Here is a 20,112-nt window from a genome sequence, read left to right on the forward strand (position 1 = left end):
TCAAGTTAGCATTTTTGATCTGAAAGAAGTAGAAAAGGGGATTAAAGTCGGAATTTGATCATCTCCAAGTTGAATACCTGAGTGATGGATCTTGCTGCTATTTGTCTTGGGCTGAGAACAGAAATTCAGTCCTGTGAATTTGAGAAAGCCTTCCCCAGCAACAGAATAATGGCACTAGAAGTACCCTGGTATCAAATAAACTCAGTCTTATCACACTAATCTCTCACATACAAAATTCCCAAGGGTATCTACTCACCAAAGTGTATTACACCTCTAAAAGCACTTATATAAGCCATTGAAGAAAAAAATTGTGTCTCTAGGAGTAAGTTGCTGAAACCTGCAGCAGTAAATTACTTGAAAACTTAGAAAGTTATTAGAAATAGCAGAACTTTCTACTGCACATAAAAGCTAAGATTTATCCTTTGATAACCCTCTGGGTACTTCACTGCTTTAGTTGCAGAAGCCTGTTTATATTCATATAATTGAGGAACCATTCATGGAACACCCAGTCAAAGAGCCCAAAGTGGTTTTGAGCCTTTCCCTTCACCTTCCACTCCACTGCATTCACATGAGCCATTTAAGGTGTGCTTTTTGATGAATTTTTTCATGGAGGCTTTTTGGTTTTGTTTTTTTATAAGTTCCATATTCACCACTACCCAGTAACAGATAGTCTTCCTGGTAAATAGTTTGATATCTGGCAAACATCAGTACTGATGTCAAGAAAATCCTATTTAACTTCATCCAGTATATTAAGTTTCTAGTGAAATTCCTAAGAAACATCTCTATCAAACCCCATCTCCACCCCCCCCATTTCTTGTGACACCTGCATAATTTCATTTGATTAAATTCTCCCTTTAAAGTTTACAATAGGTTTGCACAGGCAAGAGTTCACCCTTCAGCACATGTCCATCCCAAAACTGTTTCTGCTTTCCTAGATTAATAACAAGTGTTTTGCCTAGAAATGGAAAAAACTGAAATATCATTATCAGTGGCTTGGACATTCCTTGCTGTTTTCACATCAAATTCCTGAATTGCCTTTGTGGATTTTCAAGCAAGGCCCATGAAGCCAAGCATGGACACGGTGCTTCACATCCTTCCCACAGCAAGACTGAGGGGGATGCTCTTAAAAATTAAAGCAAAATCTACTGAGAAGCTGTTTCACTTGCTGTGATGCTCATCAGTACTTACACAAAAGCTGGTTCTTGCTGCTTCCCAGAGATGAGGACCAGAGTGCATACTCTGATCTCCCTTGACTGAAAATGCTCTAGGCAGCACAGAAAGATCACAGTTCCTGTGATGCAGTTCTCAAGTGCATGTACAATTAGGTTTTTGCCATCCACACAGAAATGTTTTCCACTCCCTTTTAACTTATTAAAAACCATAATGATCAATCTTTAATCATATTCAATACTAATACTGAAGGATTTTCCCTGAGAGACTAAGATACAAAATATGTATTTATCATAGTAATTTCTATTTACATTCATTAGAAGCTTGATTTTAATTTAAAAATGCAACTGCAGTTTATCAAGCTTTCTATGAATGCTGTTAAATGGATTTATCAGTCGATGAAATTTTTACACAAATTGCATTAAATGGGAAGCAGCGAATCTGGCAGAGATGCAAAGAATAACAAACAGGGGCTTCTACAAGTATGTCAATCAAAAAGAGAAGGTCAAAGAAGGTGTAGCCACCCCAATAAACAACACTGGTAGACTGCTAACAACAGATGAGAACACTGAGGTACTCAGTGTAGTTGAGGTACTCAACTTGTTGGCCTCAGTCTTCAGGGGCAACCTCTCTTCCCACACCTCTGCAGTGGAGGGACAGCAGGATAGGGACTGGGGGAGCAAAGTCCCTCCCACTGTAAATAAAGATCAGGTTCATGGCCACCAAGGAACCTGAATGTACATGTGTCTGTGGGACCTGATGGGAGGCACCCCAGAGTGCTGAGGGAATTGGCTGATGTAGTTGCCAAGACACTCTCCATGATGCTTTAAAAGCCATGGCAGCCAGGTGAAGTCCCAAAGTCCCAGATGATGGGAAAAAGGGAAGCTTTGTACCCACCTTCAAACAGGGCAGAAAGCAGGATCCTGGGAACTACCAGCCTGTCAGCCTCACCTCTGTGCCTGGGACTGTCATGGAACAGCTCCTCCTGGAAGCTGTGCTAAGGCACATGGAGGATTGGAAGGTGATTTGAGACACCCAGCACAGCTTCACCAAGGGCAAGTCCTGCCTGACCAACCCTGTGGCCTTCTGTGATGGAGTGACTCCATCAGTGGGCAAGGGAGGGTTACAGATGTCATTTATTTGGGCTTCTGTAAAGTCTTCAGCATGGTTCCCCACAACATCCTTCTCTCTAAATTGGAGACAAATGGATTTGATGGTGGGACTGTTCGGTGGATAAGGACTTGGCTGGATCCAGAGGGTAGTGGTCAAGGGCCGAGTCCCAATGGACATCAGTGACAAGAGGTTGAAACTGGATGATCTTTAAGGTCCCTTCCAACCTAGGTCATTTATGATTCATTCTACAATTTTTTCCAGAAAGCAACACTTCAAAACATATTCTTTTTGTACATCAGAGAACATCTTTCCCTTACAGAAAAAAACAGTGACCTGTAAGACTGCAGTTGTCACTAACTCACTTTCAGTCAACAACCAATTCAAATGTCACATTTAAGATTGACACTTTTCCACTTCAATCCCCGGTCCCATCTCAGGGCCTAAGATACTGTGAGCCACTGAACACTTTCCAGAATTACTTAAGCTGAACAGTTAAGAGCTTTTAGAGATATTGAGGATAAAAGCTGCATAGCAAACTGTTCAAACTGGAACATAAACTTATAAACTAGGATATAAACTGAAACACCAGATCCTTGTCAGCTTTCAGACATACACCAAAAGTGGTTCCTGAAGGCTAACTCATAGCTTTTCAATAGCTCTCTGATGTACGCACCTCAAATTTAAGTCCATAAACCAAGCAGAGTCTCAACAACATTAGAGAAACTCAAATGCTTTTTAGACTGGATGAACTTGCCCATTCTTGTTCATTTACAACCTAACACCAACGATGCTCCATCAGTACAAGGTACCAAGCCTTGCTCCCACTTTCTCAGTAACACTGGGAGAGTGAGACAGCACAACTGCAAAAAGGAGACAATGCTCCACATCTCCCTTCTCCTGCTCACAGAACCACAGAAAAAGCACAATGTCTCATGAGCTGGCACTGACTTCCTCCTCCCGGCTTCAGTCAAGACCATGGAGAGGTTAACCATTGGAGAGAAGAAAGGAAGAAACTAATTTTCATGGGCTGCATTTAAACAACAGCTGTACTGTGGAACAGGGAGCACTGAATTCTGATTTCTTTCAGCTGCCCACATTTCAAGCTTGAAGAGCTGACCTTCAGATCTAGCATAAAACTAGCTTTCTAAAGCACAAAACAGTAAAATGAATTCAGAAAGCAAAATCCAGTATCACTTCCAAGCAGTAGAGATAGCACAGATTTATCAGAAATCAGATTTTATTCCTTCACATGGCTTACTCACTTATTTGTTAGATTTTTTCCTCCTGTGGAATTAACTAGATTATTGCTGTCCAAACACACATCTTCAGTAAACAGAAATGCCATCTTTGCCAGATCCTCAGAGATATTTCAGGGATACCAGAGCAAATGACAGATGCTAATTTATTGATAAAACATTACAAGGGAAAGATCCATGTGTTTGATGATAATAAAGAATCAATGACAATTCACTGACCTTGACTGTAACAGCTGTGCACTGCTTTTTCTTCTGTTGTTCTTCACTGGCTCTGTGTGCCTGTAGGCACAGGTTGGCAGAGGCAATTCCCCACTCTCACACTGATAGTTAATGACTTTTAAATTTAATAGCCTTGACACCAAGGAGATGTACACACACTGACTAAAGCATATGCGGTACCCATCACTGTTACTAGCAGGAAATGAGCCTGCTTCAGAAATTCCAAAGCATTTACTGATGGTTTAGACACAAAATGTACCTCCTTCTCTTTACTTCCATTATACACAGTTACTTGGAGACTAAAGTCTGACAGATCATAATATTTTTCTAAAATTTGGTTCCATTCACATCTCCTGCACTTTCAGAAACACAAAACATCATGGCATAATATCTTTCACAGACTGAACAGAAGCCAAGCCCAAATGTTAAGCAGACTGGTGCTCAGGACACCTGCTGAATTTGCACCAGAAACTGGATTCTGCTTTTCTCTAATTCCCATTAACATGAATATAAGCTATGAATATAAGCTCTCTGGCTTGTCTTGTCCTCTTCTACTATAGTTCTTCCACCTTCTATAAATATATACATATATATACACACATACACAATTATATTTATTATATATACACATGCAATTAGAATATTCCTCAGTACAAGTAATCATTGCTCTCTGCCTCCCTCCAAACACAACCAACCATCAAGCAAAACAAAAACTAAAATCTGATTTGAAACAAAACCTCATTAGCTTTCCTCCATTATATTATTGTCTAAAAGAATTACTGTACATCTGTAAATCATACAATCCAGTAGTAGTATACCTATAAATAAATACCTCCAGTAAAGAGGTATTTATCCTAAATACAGATCCAATATAACAATATATGCTTGCCATTTCCTAATATCCCTATGCACTGAAAATTCATGTTATCAGTGGAGTTCTTTGCTTTAGCTCTCCACAGCAAGAACAACAGGGCTCCCAGAAGGTCATAGTGATTTTCTTGTCACAGTTAATGCAGCAAACCCTTCAATGTAATGGGAAAAAAATAGTTCTGTATATGGCATTGAACCTGGGACATATTTCAGGCACTGACACTTGTGCAGTTTGTTTCGGAAACATTTCAAAAGCTACACCAAGGTGAGCTATTGACTGATCCTAACTTGGACAGACACATTAATTTTCCAAACCTATCAGCATACTTTAAATTACACTTCTCTCAGCACTTTTCCCACCCTACTTTATATTTCTTTATGAACTTCCTTGAGACTAAAGTAGAAAATTCAAATAAGCTTTTAGTTATTTCACAAGCTGCTACCTAACCTATCTCAAGTATCAGATCAGAATCACCACCTCCATTTGACAGAAGGGAAGCAGCAAAGTCAACAGGATATTTCTGAAGCCAGCCCAGAGGTCAGTAGCAGATGGACAAGAAGGTAATTTGGGCTCTGGGCTGTAGAAGGTTCCATGAAACACAGCATTATACCACCTCTTAAAAAGCCATGAAGTCTTTGCATGCAAGCATCCTAGCAGATATCAAGTACTACGAAGCAGAGTTATATTGTGGAAACCCAGGATCTGGCCCACAAACATTTTACTTTGATGGCTGCTTTTTACACTCTTGATTAAAAATATATATAGTGGAAAGTATGCTGTATTTCCCAGAAATTATTAACTATTTCATATTCAAAGTAGTCATCATAGCATATAATTTGTGTAAATATACAATGTGTTATTTGATTAACCTATACTGAGATAATTTTATGGGAAAACAGCTACCAAGATGTGAAATAGGCATTTAGAAATTAGCTCACACTTAGGAAACCACTTCCTCAAGACTGAATACTACTCTTAGCATGTGCACCATAATCCAAGCTGTAAAGCTTGGCCAAGTGTCATGTCTGTTCCATACAGGAAGCTGGATTAGATGGGTTTTACATCTCTGAGAACTCCCTGTGAAATTCCATACAAAAGGTATAACATCAGGAATTTAGTAGCCATAAAAAATACAGGCGTGATGATCATATTTTAGTACCTACACAGAAGTAACTCACAGATGTCAAAACTTTTTTTGAAAGTCACAAGCATCTGGAAAATCATTAATACATGAGACTATCATACCCCTGTAGGTGCTAGCAGGAGATCCTTGCTATCAAAGAGGCTGACCCAAGAGGCAGCACTATTTAACTCTATTCCTCTGGCATTCTGGGGCTAGGCAGCCCTGAAGCATGCTGATGAAAAGCTAAATAAATAGGAAAGGAGATGAGGTTAAGGAGCAGTAAATCACTACAACCAGCCAGGCACACACCAGTCTGCTCCATATTACAGATGGCAATGTATTCAGGCTAGGGTCTTATGTGGGAAGACACAAAGCAGGGATACTCTGCATAGTAAGCAGGAAAAAAAAAAAAAACCTTAAAAAAAAAAGGCAGTATCTTTTCAAATACAGCTTATTCATCGGCCTCAGTCAAATCCATCTGACTGATGATTTTTGCTACTTGAACTTCCTGTATACTCCTCTCCTTCTAAAATGCAGAAATGAGAAAACCTGACCTGGGAAAGGAAGTTTTAGAAACGAGTCTGATGGGGAAACCACATTAACTGCCAAGACCTGACTCAGTGTAATCAAAATCCCAAATCCAACACTGAGTCAGTGACAGAGATGGAGAAGTTTGGTGCTTTACACTCCAGACAATTCTGCTTGCATTAACTTACTTTTCTCCCTGACCTCCCATCCTATCTCCTCTTTTCACTTACCAAGGGCTTGGTTTCATCCTCATCTTTGAAATAGTAGAGCTGGTCTCCCCTGAGGACAAACCAGCGCGTGTGCCAGGTCTTGACGAAGCCCCCCTGCTTCCGCAGCCACCCGCACTTGATGGCAACGTGCTGCCCTGGGCTCAGGGCAGGAGCCTCTGAAGAGCCACTGTGTTCTTCCATACTGGCAGTGGGCAACTCTCCTGTTGGGCAAACAAGAGGAACAGGTGAAATTATTAGATTATTATGCAGGCAGTAACTGGCTCCTTTCAACACAGCTGGAAAAGAAACACATCTCAGCTACAGAAGCGTGTTAGATTTGCCATATACATGCTTGTTCTCATACCAGCACCCCATCAGCTGAGAGAACTACTACTCGCCTATAAAATAATGATTAACTGCTAAAAAGTGGGCAAAAGTACGTTCAACTGCTGTGCAAGGCATTTTGACCAGCACTGAAGAAGACATCAGCTGTTTCTTGAGGTGAGTTCTGCTGGGTTACAGGCAGTAACAAGGAATGAACTTACAGTACTTCCTCTGACTAAGGAAAGCAGCTGACTACTGGAAGTCCCCATTTAAAATTCTTTGGCAGGCTTGGGGCTCTCAGGCAATGTTCAAAAAGCCTCTGCTTCACCAAAGCTTAATTTTACCACACAAGACAAGCAGGGTTGTTTTGGTTTTTTTTGTTATTGTTTTTACTTCTTTTACTGAAGTCCATTTAAAGGAATGGGGACAGGAAATGCAAGAATAGTTGCACATCACCTCATACAAGCAACCCCTGACTGGAGTGTATGCCCAGACACTTGTTATAGACATCTGGCAAATAATGAATTTTGGCCCATCTTAAGGCACAAGAACTGTCAAAACTATAGCTGAATTGTGGAACTGAACTTGACAAAGTTTCATGTGGCATTTTGACCTTATTAAAACTATACCTTTTAACCATTTCTGGACAGTCATGACTCATCCTGATGGATTTTGTACATGCAATTATGTAGTAATGTGCTAAACCTTCATAGTCAAAAAGCTTTTCCTGCTCTCCTATTAAGTCTAGAGCAGAAGCAAATGATTTTGAGTTGCAAGTTCTGCTATTTCCAGTTCAAATACAAATCAGACCAAAATCTACATGTGCCAAAGAGTTTACACCTAAACAGAATAAAACGTGACTATGACCACAAACACAGCAGTGTGCAAAATCAATCATGAAATTTCATTCTAAGTGTTTGAAGAACATGTTTCTCTTCTTTCCAGACTGCCACTGGCAATCTCTTGCCTCATCAGGAGCTTGCACAGCTGTTAGGGCCCAGAAAAGCTGGCTTCTTAGGTAGCTTTTTGTTTCCAAACATCAGTTTGGGAAAAGAATGAAATATTATCAACATTGCAGGCAGCAGATCTCTCTAAGAACATCTAGACTGAAGCTTCATGTTGTCACTTTAGCAAAGTGGGTTAGTGAGTCCAAGCCTGGCACGCCTGCTCTGGGTCCCCTACACAGCAAAAGAACTTCACTGAACATGGTGAATGGGCATCAGCACTGCCACTGCAAAGGGATCTACTCAGTTTCTAAGGCAGACTGGAAACACAGATAACACAATCTTTTGACAGAGGAGATCATCCCTCTGACAATTAATAAACAGTGTTACATCACATAAAATGAATCACAATAACAGAAGGAATCAATAGAAGTGATTGTGGTTTTCAGCTCTCTTTTCCTTCGGCTCCTTCTTCCCACTGCTCACACATCCCCCCTTTGGAACAACTTCTCCAGCTGCCACCTCTGTTGTGTGTTTAGAGCTTTTTCTCTTTTAATACCCACACACAGTCTGTTTTCACATCCCTGCTCTGAGGTGGATCCTGGAATCTGCTTGCCATGATTACAGCTCCTCACTGCCCTGTGCCACTAAGGTTAACAGGCCTGAACACAGGCACACAAGTTTCAGCAAAGTTCAAACTGCAGGATCAAAACTTAAATCGCTTGGTATTTTTCTCAGAGAAAGGAAATCCTTCTGTCTCTTTAGGGTTCACCTAGAGTCACCCAGAACATTTGTACTGTGAGATTTACTTGAGCCAAGTGGCACCACAAAACATACAAACATCTCTGGCTCTCTGCGAGCAGATAAATTTTTGTGTGTGTGTGTGTCTGTGGTTATAGTTGCAAGAAAAAAAATGAACCTGCTGACAAGTCCTCAGACCACACCACCCTCTCTCCAAAAAGAAATGCACCCAACCCATAATGGGCATTTTCTGAATACAAGCAGGCATCCCTTGGATGCTGCTGGGTTTTGGCTGGACCAAAGTAGATGCCAAGAAGCAGCCCTCCAACTCACACCCTTAGAAAGTGAACATTAGCAAATATTTTATGGGAAGCATTGTAAACAGCAGGTGAATTACTGCAAGTGAAAAAAGGAACAAAATCATTACCCATAGGCTACCCTGTGCTCCTTGGTGCACAACTGCTAAGCTGATCAGCTCATCTCTGCTGCCTGGGCAAGCCTCAAGGCAGGGACAAAGGAGCTTCAATACAGTATCTATGTGTATCACTGCAGTGCTAAAGACATTAGGTCCCTATTACACTTGGACCACAAACAAGAATCTAAATACCAAAGTCAAAACCAATTAGCTGTTTGCATGAAAGACAACTTTTTATTTTCTTTCATGAAGTCACATGCCAATGGTGCTGATATCAGTATACAAAGTAAGGAGATGAATTTTTATCTAGCCAAGGGAGATGTTAATACATCTCCATCTCTTTGTCTGGTAAAATTTCTATCTATTTCTGCAATATTAAATGAGGTGTAGGAGAGACAACAGGTCTCCTGCTCCCAAGTCCTCACAGGACAGTGTGAGATCTCCTTTAAAGCAGTAGTATGCACTTAGAGATGCTCTGTACCAAAAAAAAAAAAAAAAACTATATTATTTCATTCATTAGTGATTTAACTCTCTTCAGCAGTAAAAAATTCAGCCACTTAACTTGTTTGCATTTAGTCCTGAGATTAAGTTTATTTGTTGTTTTTCATATATCCTTCCCTTTCAATGTCTGCCTACTACAAACCAGACTTGGAATCAGAAATTCCAGCAGCTGGCTCACTTTCACTACTTGTTTTTACAGCTGTTTCAACACTAAGATCATAAAAATAAATTGCAGAAATATCAGGGTGCTGGCACTGATGCAGAGAACAGTGAGGTGCAAACAGTATGTAAACAACACATGACAAAGTGTGGAATTACATCAACATACTCCCAGTCCTCTCAGTCTCATAAGAGGAGGCAGAAAGCCGTGCATTTTCAGCACTAAATGAGAATATTCCTCAAACTCATCTTCTCAACAGGAAACACAACTTGTACTCGCTGCCAGAGTCAACTCTACTGACTTGGCCAGCCTCCAGTTTAGGTAATGACCAGAACTGAATAAATTCTACACAATATATTCATTTGGGGCTGCCTGTGGGCTCACTCTCCTGGGCTTGTCTGGACATCGGGAGTGCAAAGCAAACAAAATGAGAAATGTTCCCTGACACTTTGGCTCTGCATCAACATCTCCTGGCCCATGGAGACCATCACCATCCACCACTGCTGGCCCCAATCCAACCTTTTTCTGCTCCCATAAAGCCACTTGCCTCTCTCACTGGTCTGTCTAGAAGGCAACTAACTGCACTTATGTTCTCCTTGCCAGTGTGGAAGGTCTGAGCCAGCGGCAGGCACAGAAAGCAGGGAAGTGTTTCTCCTCAGCTACCACTCACTCAATACATTAATTATGAAATTGGGCATCTCCCCCAGATCCCAGCATTTTGCCAGGAAATAGTCAGAGAAACTCATTAAAGTGCACCAGATCCAGTTACAAGAATAGCCACAGGACTGCATGAAGATGATCTGTTTGGCAAGAAACCCTGGTGGTTTGCAGTCAATGTTTTTCTTCTCACTGAAATTTCTCATGGCCAAGATAGCACATTTCAAGCATGCAAAACATCAGCAGAGTTCACTTCCAGTAACTCTTCATCTTTACCACTGCTCAAATGCTGTTTTTTGCAGCCCAGTGTCAGCCTGTCACAAAATGGATAAAAGTGGGCAGCTGCCAGAGTGCCTGTCCCAGATCCATACTCTTTCAACCCACCTCATCTAATCCCCTTGCTCTCACAAAAAGAGCAGGCACACAGAATACTGCAGAGACATGACTTCTCTACACCAGACACATGGACAGATAGGCAGTAAGAGGCAGAAATTTTGCAGCAACAATAGGCTTGGTTATTGATGAACATATCTGCCAAATACATATACACACACAAAATTCATAAAAGTCTCTGTGACACAATGGTGCTATGTAAAATTAGATTAATACTTCAACACTTACATCTCTTTCCAAGTGATGTCCAGTTTTGGGTTCCCTCAGCTTATTTATAACAAGTTATCCAGAGTGTGTTTGAGTTTATTGGTATCTTTCAGATTCAGAATTGCTGCCTTTGACCAGTGAGTTTCCTTCCAATTTATTTTTGATTTAGTCTTACTGAGTAGCAACTTCTTAAAATCATTTAGTATGTGAAAACACTGTCAGCATTCATCTTGCTGGTAGGACATCCCAAGACACCTGAATCTCTGCTGCAACAAAGGCATGGGCTTGTAAGCAACTGCTGCAGGAAGCAGAAGACTGGCCTATTTCCCACCATCAGGATACTGCAAATCAGTTGCTACTCATCTCTTGTGCCAATGAGATATTGCACAGGGAAGGAAAAGCATGTCAGAGGTAAAAACATACTTAATAACTTTCTAAGCTAACTTTCTGTTTGTGCTTAGCATTTTTACATTGCAGGGAGCATGTCTCAGTTTCTGTCACTGCAAGGAGAGATCTTACAGCATTCCTCTCTTGCTTGCTTCCAAAACCTGCAGCAGTGCACTTGCCAGTAGCTTTCTGCCACAAACTTTTAGAACAGACATTATACATTTATCCAAAAGGTTTTCTGAGACATCTAACAAACCTCTTGGAGCACTGGCAGTAATGTTCCTAGGCACAGATCACCTGGCTGCTCTGCATTCCTCACTTCCACTTCTGTCCTAACAGGGACAGCCTGAATATACTTTGCTTGAAAGAATGTTAATTCCAAGGCCTAAATAATTACTCCTCAGGCAATAAAAAAAAAGAGGTATTATCAGCAGTCAAATTGCAGCAGGTGATATTCACTGCCTGGTGCAGCTGAGGGGAAGACATCCCTTCTTTTTCAATGCATTTTGGGATCAATCCAAAAATCAAGACCCTGTAATTTTGCTAGAAAACTGAGGCCTTGGTCAAATACAAGTCTTTAGTACTTCATTTGCATTTTCATGTCAGAATTTTCTAACGCATTCTTAGACCAGCCAAACCTTTACAAGCCTACTGTTTTCTTACAGGAATTCAAACACAGCTGCCCAAATAAAATGTGACTTGAGGATTTATAAAGAATATAAGAAGATATTCAACTTCTTATGAATTATAACAGGAATTAGTTAACACATTTGGTCAGGCACTTTTGAAAACATCCACTTCTACATGTGTATATTTATTTCCTGTAATGATAATGACTAGTGTTAATAAACATGTGCACAGTTTTGTTAAAGCAAAGCAATAGCAGCCTTTCAGTTACTGCAGCATCACATCACACTGTCAGATCAGCATTTGGACTAATTTTCACAGCTTTAACTTTTGCTGCCCTTGCCATTCAGTCCTATTCTGTGAAAATCCACACAGCAGCTTTCTCCTTTCTTGTCCTCCCACCACTGCTGCAGCAGCAGGAGCCATAACAAAATTGCAAAGCTAAGAGCACTTTGTTGATCACAGATTCTCTCCTGACACCTAGAAAGGACACCTCACCATCACTTCCTAATCCCTAACTTTTTTGGGTGGAGATGGACTCCACCTGTAGAAGACTTGTGTAACTGGCAGACATTTGCACACAATCTGTCTGGGTATTGTTTCTCAGGTACACACACAAACACCATACCTGATTCAGGAGTGGCTGCAAAATGTCACAGCACAGGAAAGGGTTTTGAAGAACTTCAGCAACAACTTCCAAGGATAACAGTATCTCTGTTATGCTTTTTTGCATGCTACCCATTATGTATATACCCCCCCAGCTTTTTCCTCACATGGCAGCACACAGTTGCAAGACAAGGTTGCTGCTACCAAAGTGATTGGAAAAGTGAAGGTGTCCCGTTCATTGCAGAGGGGCTGGACTGGGTGACCTTTAAAAGGTCCCTCCCAACACAAAACTATTCTATCATTAGAATGGAGTGGTCCTTAACCTGCCAGGTTTCTACCCAGACTCTCATTTCAAGTGTCTTATTCTGCACAACTGGGAATGCTAGAGGTAAGCTGCATAGAGCAGAAGATCAGCTGTAACTATCTGGAGAAGCTTGAAAAACTACAGACAAGGCAATAAAGAGCCTCTGATAGCTGAAAGGGTCAAGTGATGCAAGATAGACAAAAAACGCAGAACAGCTGACAAGTCTTAGGAGCTGAAATACTGAGCAGTGAAAAGGTCAGGGAGCAAGTCAAAAGCAGCATCTGGAACAGCTGAAAGACATTTCAAGTCCCAGATGTCTCTTCCAACCAAAGGGTAACACTGCCTCTGAATATCTGACACTGGAAATACATAAACCCTGTTTACAGCTTCATACTTTACATGGAGAAAGTAGTAGTAAGGACGGCTTAAAAGTAACTTAATTCCCACATGTGAGTGGCAAATACTTCAGCAGATACTGGCTTCACTTGCAAAAGAATTGATTAAGAGTTGTGCCCAAGCATGATCCCAACAGATGATCTCTCAAAGTATAAAAATAATCTCTAGCACTACTCTTTGTTCTCAAAGACTGGTGGCAAAAGACATCTGAGTACAGATGTCAGCAGCCCTCTGACAGTGAATCACTGAGAATGAAACAAGGCTGAATGCTTTTTTAGGAAATCCAACACAACAGGACTTTCCATGTTGTCCAATTCACAGCAGTTCAGACTTGCACATTCCTTATAAAATTGATCAAGAGAATTAAGATGCTACAAGTGAAATTCCCTAAATGTGCTGCCAAGCAGCAAAAACACATTCCAGTTTGTCTATGGCAGCAAAAGCCTCCTCTCAGATCTGCTGCAGTACTTGCAAATCAAAGGAGCTCACAGGTTTGCAGAAAGAGTTTGTAGTTGCTGGAGAGTGGGAGGAATAAAGACAAGTATTTGCTGCCTGCACCACACTTCAAACTCCTCTCTTGGTCAGAGCAAATTTAGTCCCAAACTTTGGAAAGAGATTAACACAGCCAAGTACTGGCTGGCAACATCTCTGGATACTCAGATGTTCAGAGCAGGAGGAACCTTATCTCTGGGTGCTTCTATAGAAGCCTCAGGGGAAACAAAGGACAGTTCAACCCACCTCAACTCAGCCCACAATGACCTTTAAAGTCTTACATTGGTTCACATTTGACAAAGAGAAATCCACGGACTTATTTTTAATGTATTTGCTATGAACATTCCATGCAAAATTACTTCCTCTGCACAATGTAATGTTTATCCCTGTCAGTAGAAAGAAGTTCAAGTAACAGCAGCCCTTGGTGATGTGCCAAGAGATTCCTCTGAAGCCAATCTTTCCCACTTCCATGTGCTCCCCAGAAGGATCACAGCATCACAGACATGCATGTGGGAGCATCCTGCCCCAGTGTATCAGAGGAACTGACAGAGTTACAGCCAGTGCCTACACTGCCTCCAGAAGTACCATGCCCATTTCCTAGCTGTGCTGCATGCATCCAGAGGAGTACATGGATATTAAGCAGGTAGGCACATACTGTACACAGGTAGTGAGCACCCACCCAGCCTCAGGGAGTTCCTTGACACTGCCCCAACTCAAATAAACACGGGCAAGTCAGAACCAAAGGCTCAAACTTGGCAACCTCAGAGGTGCATCTGCTTCCATTCCTACTAAACTTAGTACCACAGCCAAGATTTGTGTCCTCTCTGCGTGCCAGCCCCAGCAGGACCTAAACTTTAAATAGACCTACTTTTAAACAGGAATCAGTATAGTTTTAATGCTGTTCAGAAATGTTTTATGTAAATGGTAATTGCATCTGTCACTTAAAAACATTAACCATACTGACATAAATTTCCATACTAGAATGCTGGAGACAATATAGTCAGATTTTTTAAAAAGCAGATGTGTGTCTTTCCACTGAAAAAGCCAACTCTAAATAAGCACCATTACTTTGCAGTTGACATTTCCATCTTCTGCCCAGGAAAAGCATTAATTCATACTTTAAGAACTAACATTTCACTTTTGTAAGACCAAGTTTACATCAGAAAAATAGAGTCCACAATCCTTCCTATGTATTTCAGAAGGCAGTAATGTATGCCATGCAACTTAATTTGTTTTAGTAAATGAAATATTATCATATATTAGTAAATGAAAAATAACACCATTGTGGTACTGCCCTTTCCAGTAAAGCTCTAAGCAAAGTGAATACCGTCCCTGAATTCCTAAATCAGCACCAACACTATCCTTTGACTCTAGAATGAATTCATATGGGGGAATGGAATAAATTACTGGGGTCCTTACCCTTTAAAAGGCCAATCTGTGCATGGATGCTAACATCTACTTTTCCAGCTTGTACTAAAGGAACCATTAAGAGCAAAGCCAACCCTGCTGTGTTGCATCCACAATCTTCACACTCCACCATCCCCAGCTAAAAGGTGAGCACACCTTCCCTAAGGGCACTTTATGCTCACGTGTCCCTTTCTGGTCACTACTGTGCCATGTGAGCTGAAGGAGAGGCAGAACTGGAGTCAAGAACACTTCAGCAAGTAACTGCTTACCTTCAGTGACCTGAAAGTCAGCTAAAAACATGTAAGCATCTTTTGCTGACATTGCTGCACCCAAAATGAAAAAGGGAAAACCAAGTTAAGCTATTCACCTGAAAGGATTCAAAACCAGCAAATGTGTATATGTTACTTACCTACATAAAACTTAAGGAAAACATTATGTTTAGATTTTTTTTTTTAAAGCACTAGCTAGTAGCAAACAACATTGGGCACTCTCCAGGTTTTAGGCAGGCTACAAAAAAAGAAATTGACATTAACTAGGACTAACACTTCAGAAAAATAGACATAAAAGCAAAAGAAAAATAATCCAAATATAGTGGCTCCTGGATCTGTAGCCACTTTGAGACTGTGCTCAGCATGATCATGTTTACAGAGTTCAATTTACTCAATTTATCTAATTTAAGAGAGGCAAGGTATCCTGAGAATATAAATTTCTTCTGCTATGAATGACAGAGCTCATTAGCAGCATAAAATAGCATCAAGAACAAACCAGTAAAATCTACCTTTTCTTATTAACTCCCTTTGCAGTAAGAAGAGTCTGTGTTTTATGTAAGTCACTATCTAAAGAGGAAAATATCAGCATGCCCAAGGGAAAGGAGGTTATCACCTCCAGTCAGGCAGGCCTTACTATTTCACTTTACTGTAGTCAAAACAGCAGAGAAGCCTTGCCATCCAAACCCCAAAAATGCCCCATCTCCCTCCATATGACCATCATGGCTCTGCACTGTTGCTTTCTTGATTTTTTGTTCTTTATTTTCATAAAGAAGAAAAGGACACCTTTTTTGCCTTGCTTGTAACCTTCAGGTTATCTGTGACCTGCACCAACACCATCCTGCATTTCAAAAGCAACATGCTTCATCAGTGCAGGAAACCAAATGAAGTTTAAATCAGGGTCTCACAAACCCAAGCAGCTCCTTCTTGGCCAAAGCACAGATTGTTTGAGGATTTCTTTTTGCAGAATAAGGTGCATTCTGGAAAGTATGAATTACATGAGTTGACTGCTAAAACAATCAGCACCACAGTTTATTCCATTTGCAAAGCCAGTTCAGTAGAGCTGGGTGAAAGCTACAGCTGTGACTTTTATTATTTTATAACTACCAGTTAAGGACAATTTTTCCCAAGGAATCATACTCACAACCAACCTCTAAAACAGATATTGCAGAAAACTGCAGAACAGACACTGCAGAAAAGCCAATGTAAGGCAATTAAATTAATCCAGCCTCCTAGTAACTTCATACTTCGTCTTTATCTGCAATCCTAACTACACCCTTACTTTTTCATCTTCCCTTGGTCAGATAATGATTTGAAAAATAACTCTGCTCTTCTAAGTTGGAAGGTAAAATCCCTAGGTATCAACTACATAGAAAGCTATTTTTACATGGAGTTGTGTGGTTTATCACCTTGATCCATCATTCACCCAAATTTAGGAACCAAGTTTAATTAGAACAGATGAAGATGGAATAGGATTCTTCAGATTCTCTTCCAACAGACACAGTGGTTCTCAAGACAATATTTCAACCTTTACAAATAGAAAAAGATAATTAATCTCTTAACAAAACAGATTCCCCAGTGCAAATAGACAACACTGTAGCAACAGTTGGGTTTTCTAGAAAACACAAAGAACTTTGTGCTTTGGGAGATTGCAGAACAGATGCACTGATTATTGTCTTGTGACCTGACTTCTCTTCTCATATTAGCTCTGGCACAGCTTTTCTAATTCTTCACTTTTTTGTTTTCAATTATTCCTAAGGCCTTTGTCTTTGCGAAGACATAATACTGCTGGTGCCGCTTCAGAGCTGTTAAGTGTAAACAGCAAGACTCATCAAAAACATTTATTTGACCTTGCATTTCCTAACAAAACAGTCAAACGCCCTGGAAGATTCAAATAAATAAAAAAATCACTTTATACATACAATTTTCAAGTTGACACAGAGAAAAACAATCCAGCAAAGATAACAGATGTCAGACATTGTTTGTGGAAGGCATTCAGCTTCACAGCAACAGGCTGGTAAAGGAATCTGGACAAAACACATACAAAACAGCACCAACACACTTTGCCTCTTAGGATGATGAACTTTGCCACGTGTTTCAGCAAAACAAACAAGAAAATTGCTAATCCAGTTGCTATTTGTGACTAGGTACTGTAAGAGAGCAGCATCACCTACCTACCTTGTGCACCAAGGCCTGCTGAAGAGTCTAAGTATCAGCTACTGAGATATCAACCATCACCAAGGGTCCTTGGCCAAGATCTGGGAGGAAGCTCCAGGAGCAGCAGCTCCTTCAGAACACGTGAGATCCCCACACCAATACCTGCAGCAGGAGCAGGGAAGCAGCACAGGGCTCCTCTGCCCCACACCAAGAGCTAAGCGGAACCACAGCTGACCCGATGGCTTCGTCGTGGGCTCACCGCTGCCCTCCAGCTCAGCCCGCACCAAAGGGATATGGATCCAAACTTACAAATAAATAAAGGCAGCTAAACTTGGACACCTCTGCTTTGCACACACAAAGGAACAACTCCACTGTGATGCTTTCACTCGCAGAGCACTTGCAGTTATATTTCAGCAGGAACAAAACATGTTTCCAGCATTCCAGCTCTGCTAAATTGGATGCAGATGATGAAGGGTTTTTTCCAAACATATGGAAGGCAGCATAGCTGAAATCTCATCTAGGCCTTGAGAGATCCTGTACATAAGGCATTAAGCTTTCTACAACACACAAGGAATCTAGGCAGCAAATATTATGATTTCATTTCAGAGTGTGATTTAAGATGATATTACGAGACAGAAATGTTAAAAGAAACTAATAAAAGCCTTTCATGTACTCTCAAATAAAGTCAGATGTTCATATGCCATGTATCTGGACAACCTCTGCTTTCAATGGAAGCCTGATCTCCACTTCAAAGGGAGGAAATTAGACAAAAGGGGAAAGAATGTACACCTCTCAGTACTGGAAGCCCCAGGAAACCCAAGACCAAAGGACTAAATCCATCACTTTCCCAACACCCCCAAGACAGACAAGCCTACAAGATGTTTAACCAAGAAAGAAATCAAAAACACAAGCATTTGCAGTCCTCACTCTCAGCCACCAGTACATAAACTCGGTTCATTCTATTTTTTGAGTAGTTACAGCATAGCAAAAAACATTTCTGTACATCAGCTGCTAATGTAACCTCTGCTTATTGCTGTGAAAAGAGTTCCCTCCACCCACTGTAAGTGGCTTTCTTGTTTTAATTGGTGTTGCAGGCAGGATGTATGTTTAGCTTTTTCAGTGTTTAGTCTGTCCTCAAATATTAACATAATAGTCACCACCATGACCAAATTCAAAACATTAAAAGCAGAGTTAAGTCCCAGCTTCCCATGCTTTTTTTTTTTCCCCTCTATATTCTGAAAGTATTTCTACACATTAGAAGTTATTTAATGGTGAACAAATTCTTCTTCTCCATCCTTTGGTACACAGCTTGACAGGAAATAGTTTTATCTGTAAGCTCTGCAGGAAGTAGTTTTGACACTTGGAAGCAGAAATAAATTTTTCATGAGATACCTTGCTGATGACTCAGAATTTTGTCTATCCGTGCTATGAGTTGATGCTTTAGTCCTTACACAGAATATGTTTGAAACTTCTGCATAGGAGCAATTATTTTTGCCTTCAGTGGCACAAAAATCTTGTGACTAGCCTGAAAGTTCAACCATTACCACTGCATGTTCAAGAACACACTCACACTGATGCTTGATGAGTATCAAGTATTTCTTATCAGACATATATACCCTTCACTAGGACAATTCACATGACCAAAACACATTAATATGGCTACTATTACTGATTTAGCCACACAGATAATCCTGTTCACACTGAAACAGATTTCAGACAGCTAGTGAAGAAGTTGCACAAGTTTATTTCCAAAATCCTTGAAAACTTATCTATGCATTGCTAATTCTTCCTCTTCTCAACTCCAGTGACAAGACAGATATGACTAAATTCATCTGGAACCTTCACCAAAACTCACTGAAAAATATAGTCAGTTTTAAAGCTAAGTGCAAGACACAGCTAAGTGCAAGACAGAGTTAAATCACCATTAAGTACTTCCACTTAATTTCCATCACCATTATCAGATCTCTGTAGAGACTGCACCAAAGTTATCCCTACGCTTGAAATTAATCAATGTTTTCTTCTGGCAGAATGGGAAAAGATCCACTAAGCAGTTTTATTTTTTAAAAAAAAGTATTTTACTCACTAAGCAAATAATTGAAAAATTACACTTGCAGTAATTCACACTATTATTTAAAGCTTGTTGAACAACCTATAAAGTTTGAATATCTTCTTTTTTTAAACTATCCTTAATAGTTTTATAGAGTGTTTTGGTAGGTTCATTTTGGGAGGGGTTTTCTGAGTTATTCTAAAACCATTTTGAAAAACTAGTATGAATGGAAATGAGGCCCAGGTTCATTTTCTCTATCCAAGGAACTGCAGGTGCAAGAGGAGTGTGTGTGATTGATTTCAAATCATCTCCTTTTGCCTTGCCCCCCGTTCAAACTGTTCTCTTGTAATTTCACCTCAATCTATTTTCTCCTGCTCAAAACTGGCACATGAACATTCCCTTTATAAATATTTTTGTACGAGGGAAATACATTCCCAGGAATTTACTAGGCAGTTATTTGGTTACTGCCCTTTCGTGCAGCTCAGCCACACAGCTTTTCCTGCACAAACACCCACGCAGGGGATTCCAAGCCTAACAGTGGCACAGCTGTGCTCAGCCCCTCACAGCTCCACACCTGGTTCCACAGCACAGA

The 20,112-nt window shown here is 40.5% G+C and overlaps 1 protein-coding gene across 2 annotated transcripts in view; it reads right to left on the minus strand.

Annotated features, from left to right (window-relative positions):
- Positions 1 to 20,112, minus strand: part of ARHGAP24 (Rho GTPase activating protein 24) — a 183,641-nt gene that overhangs the window by 146,959 nt on the left and 16,570 nt on the right. The window contains exon 2 of one of the 2 annotated variants that reach the window (XM_071431542.1): positions 6,511 to 6,710. In XM_071431542.1, the coding sequence (XP_071287643.1) occupies positions 6,511 to 6,690 (180 nt within the window). In that variant the 5' untranslated portion in view covers positions 6,691 to 6,710. Of the gene's footprint in view, positions 1 to 3,758; positions 3,818 to 6,510; positions 6,711 to 20,112 lie in introns of those variants that run through there. The other variant, XM_071431546.1, reaches the window with a different exon arrangement.

Source organism: Agelaius tricolor, unplaced genomic scaffold, assembly GCF_023055355.1.
Source record: "Agelaius tricolor isolate 1412-34295 unplaced genomic scaffold, bAgeTri1.0.p SCAF_8, whole genome shotgun sequence".
NCBI classification, from domain to species: Eukaryota; Metazoa; Chordata; class Aves; order Passeriformes; family Icteridae; genus Agelaius; species Agelaius tricolor.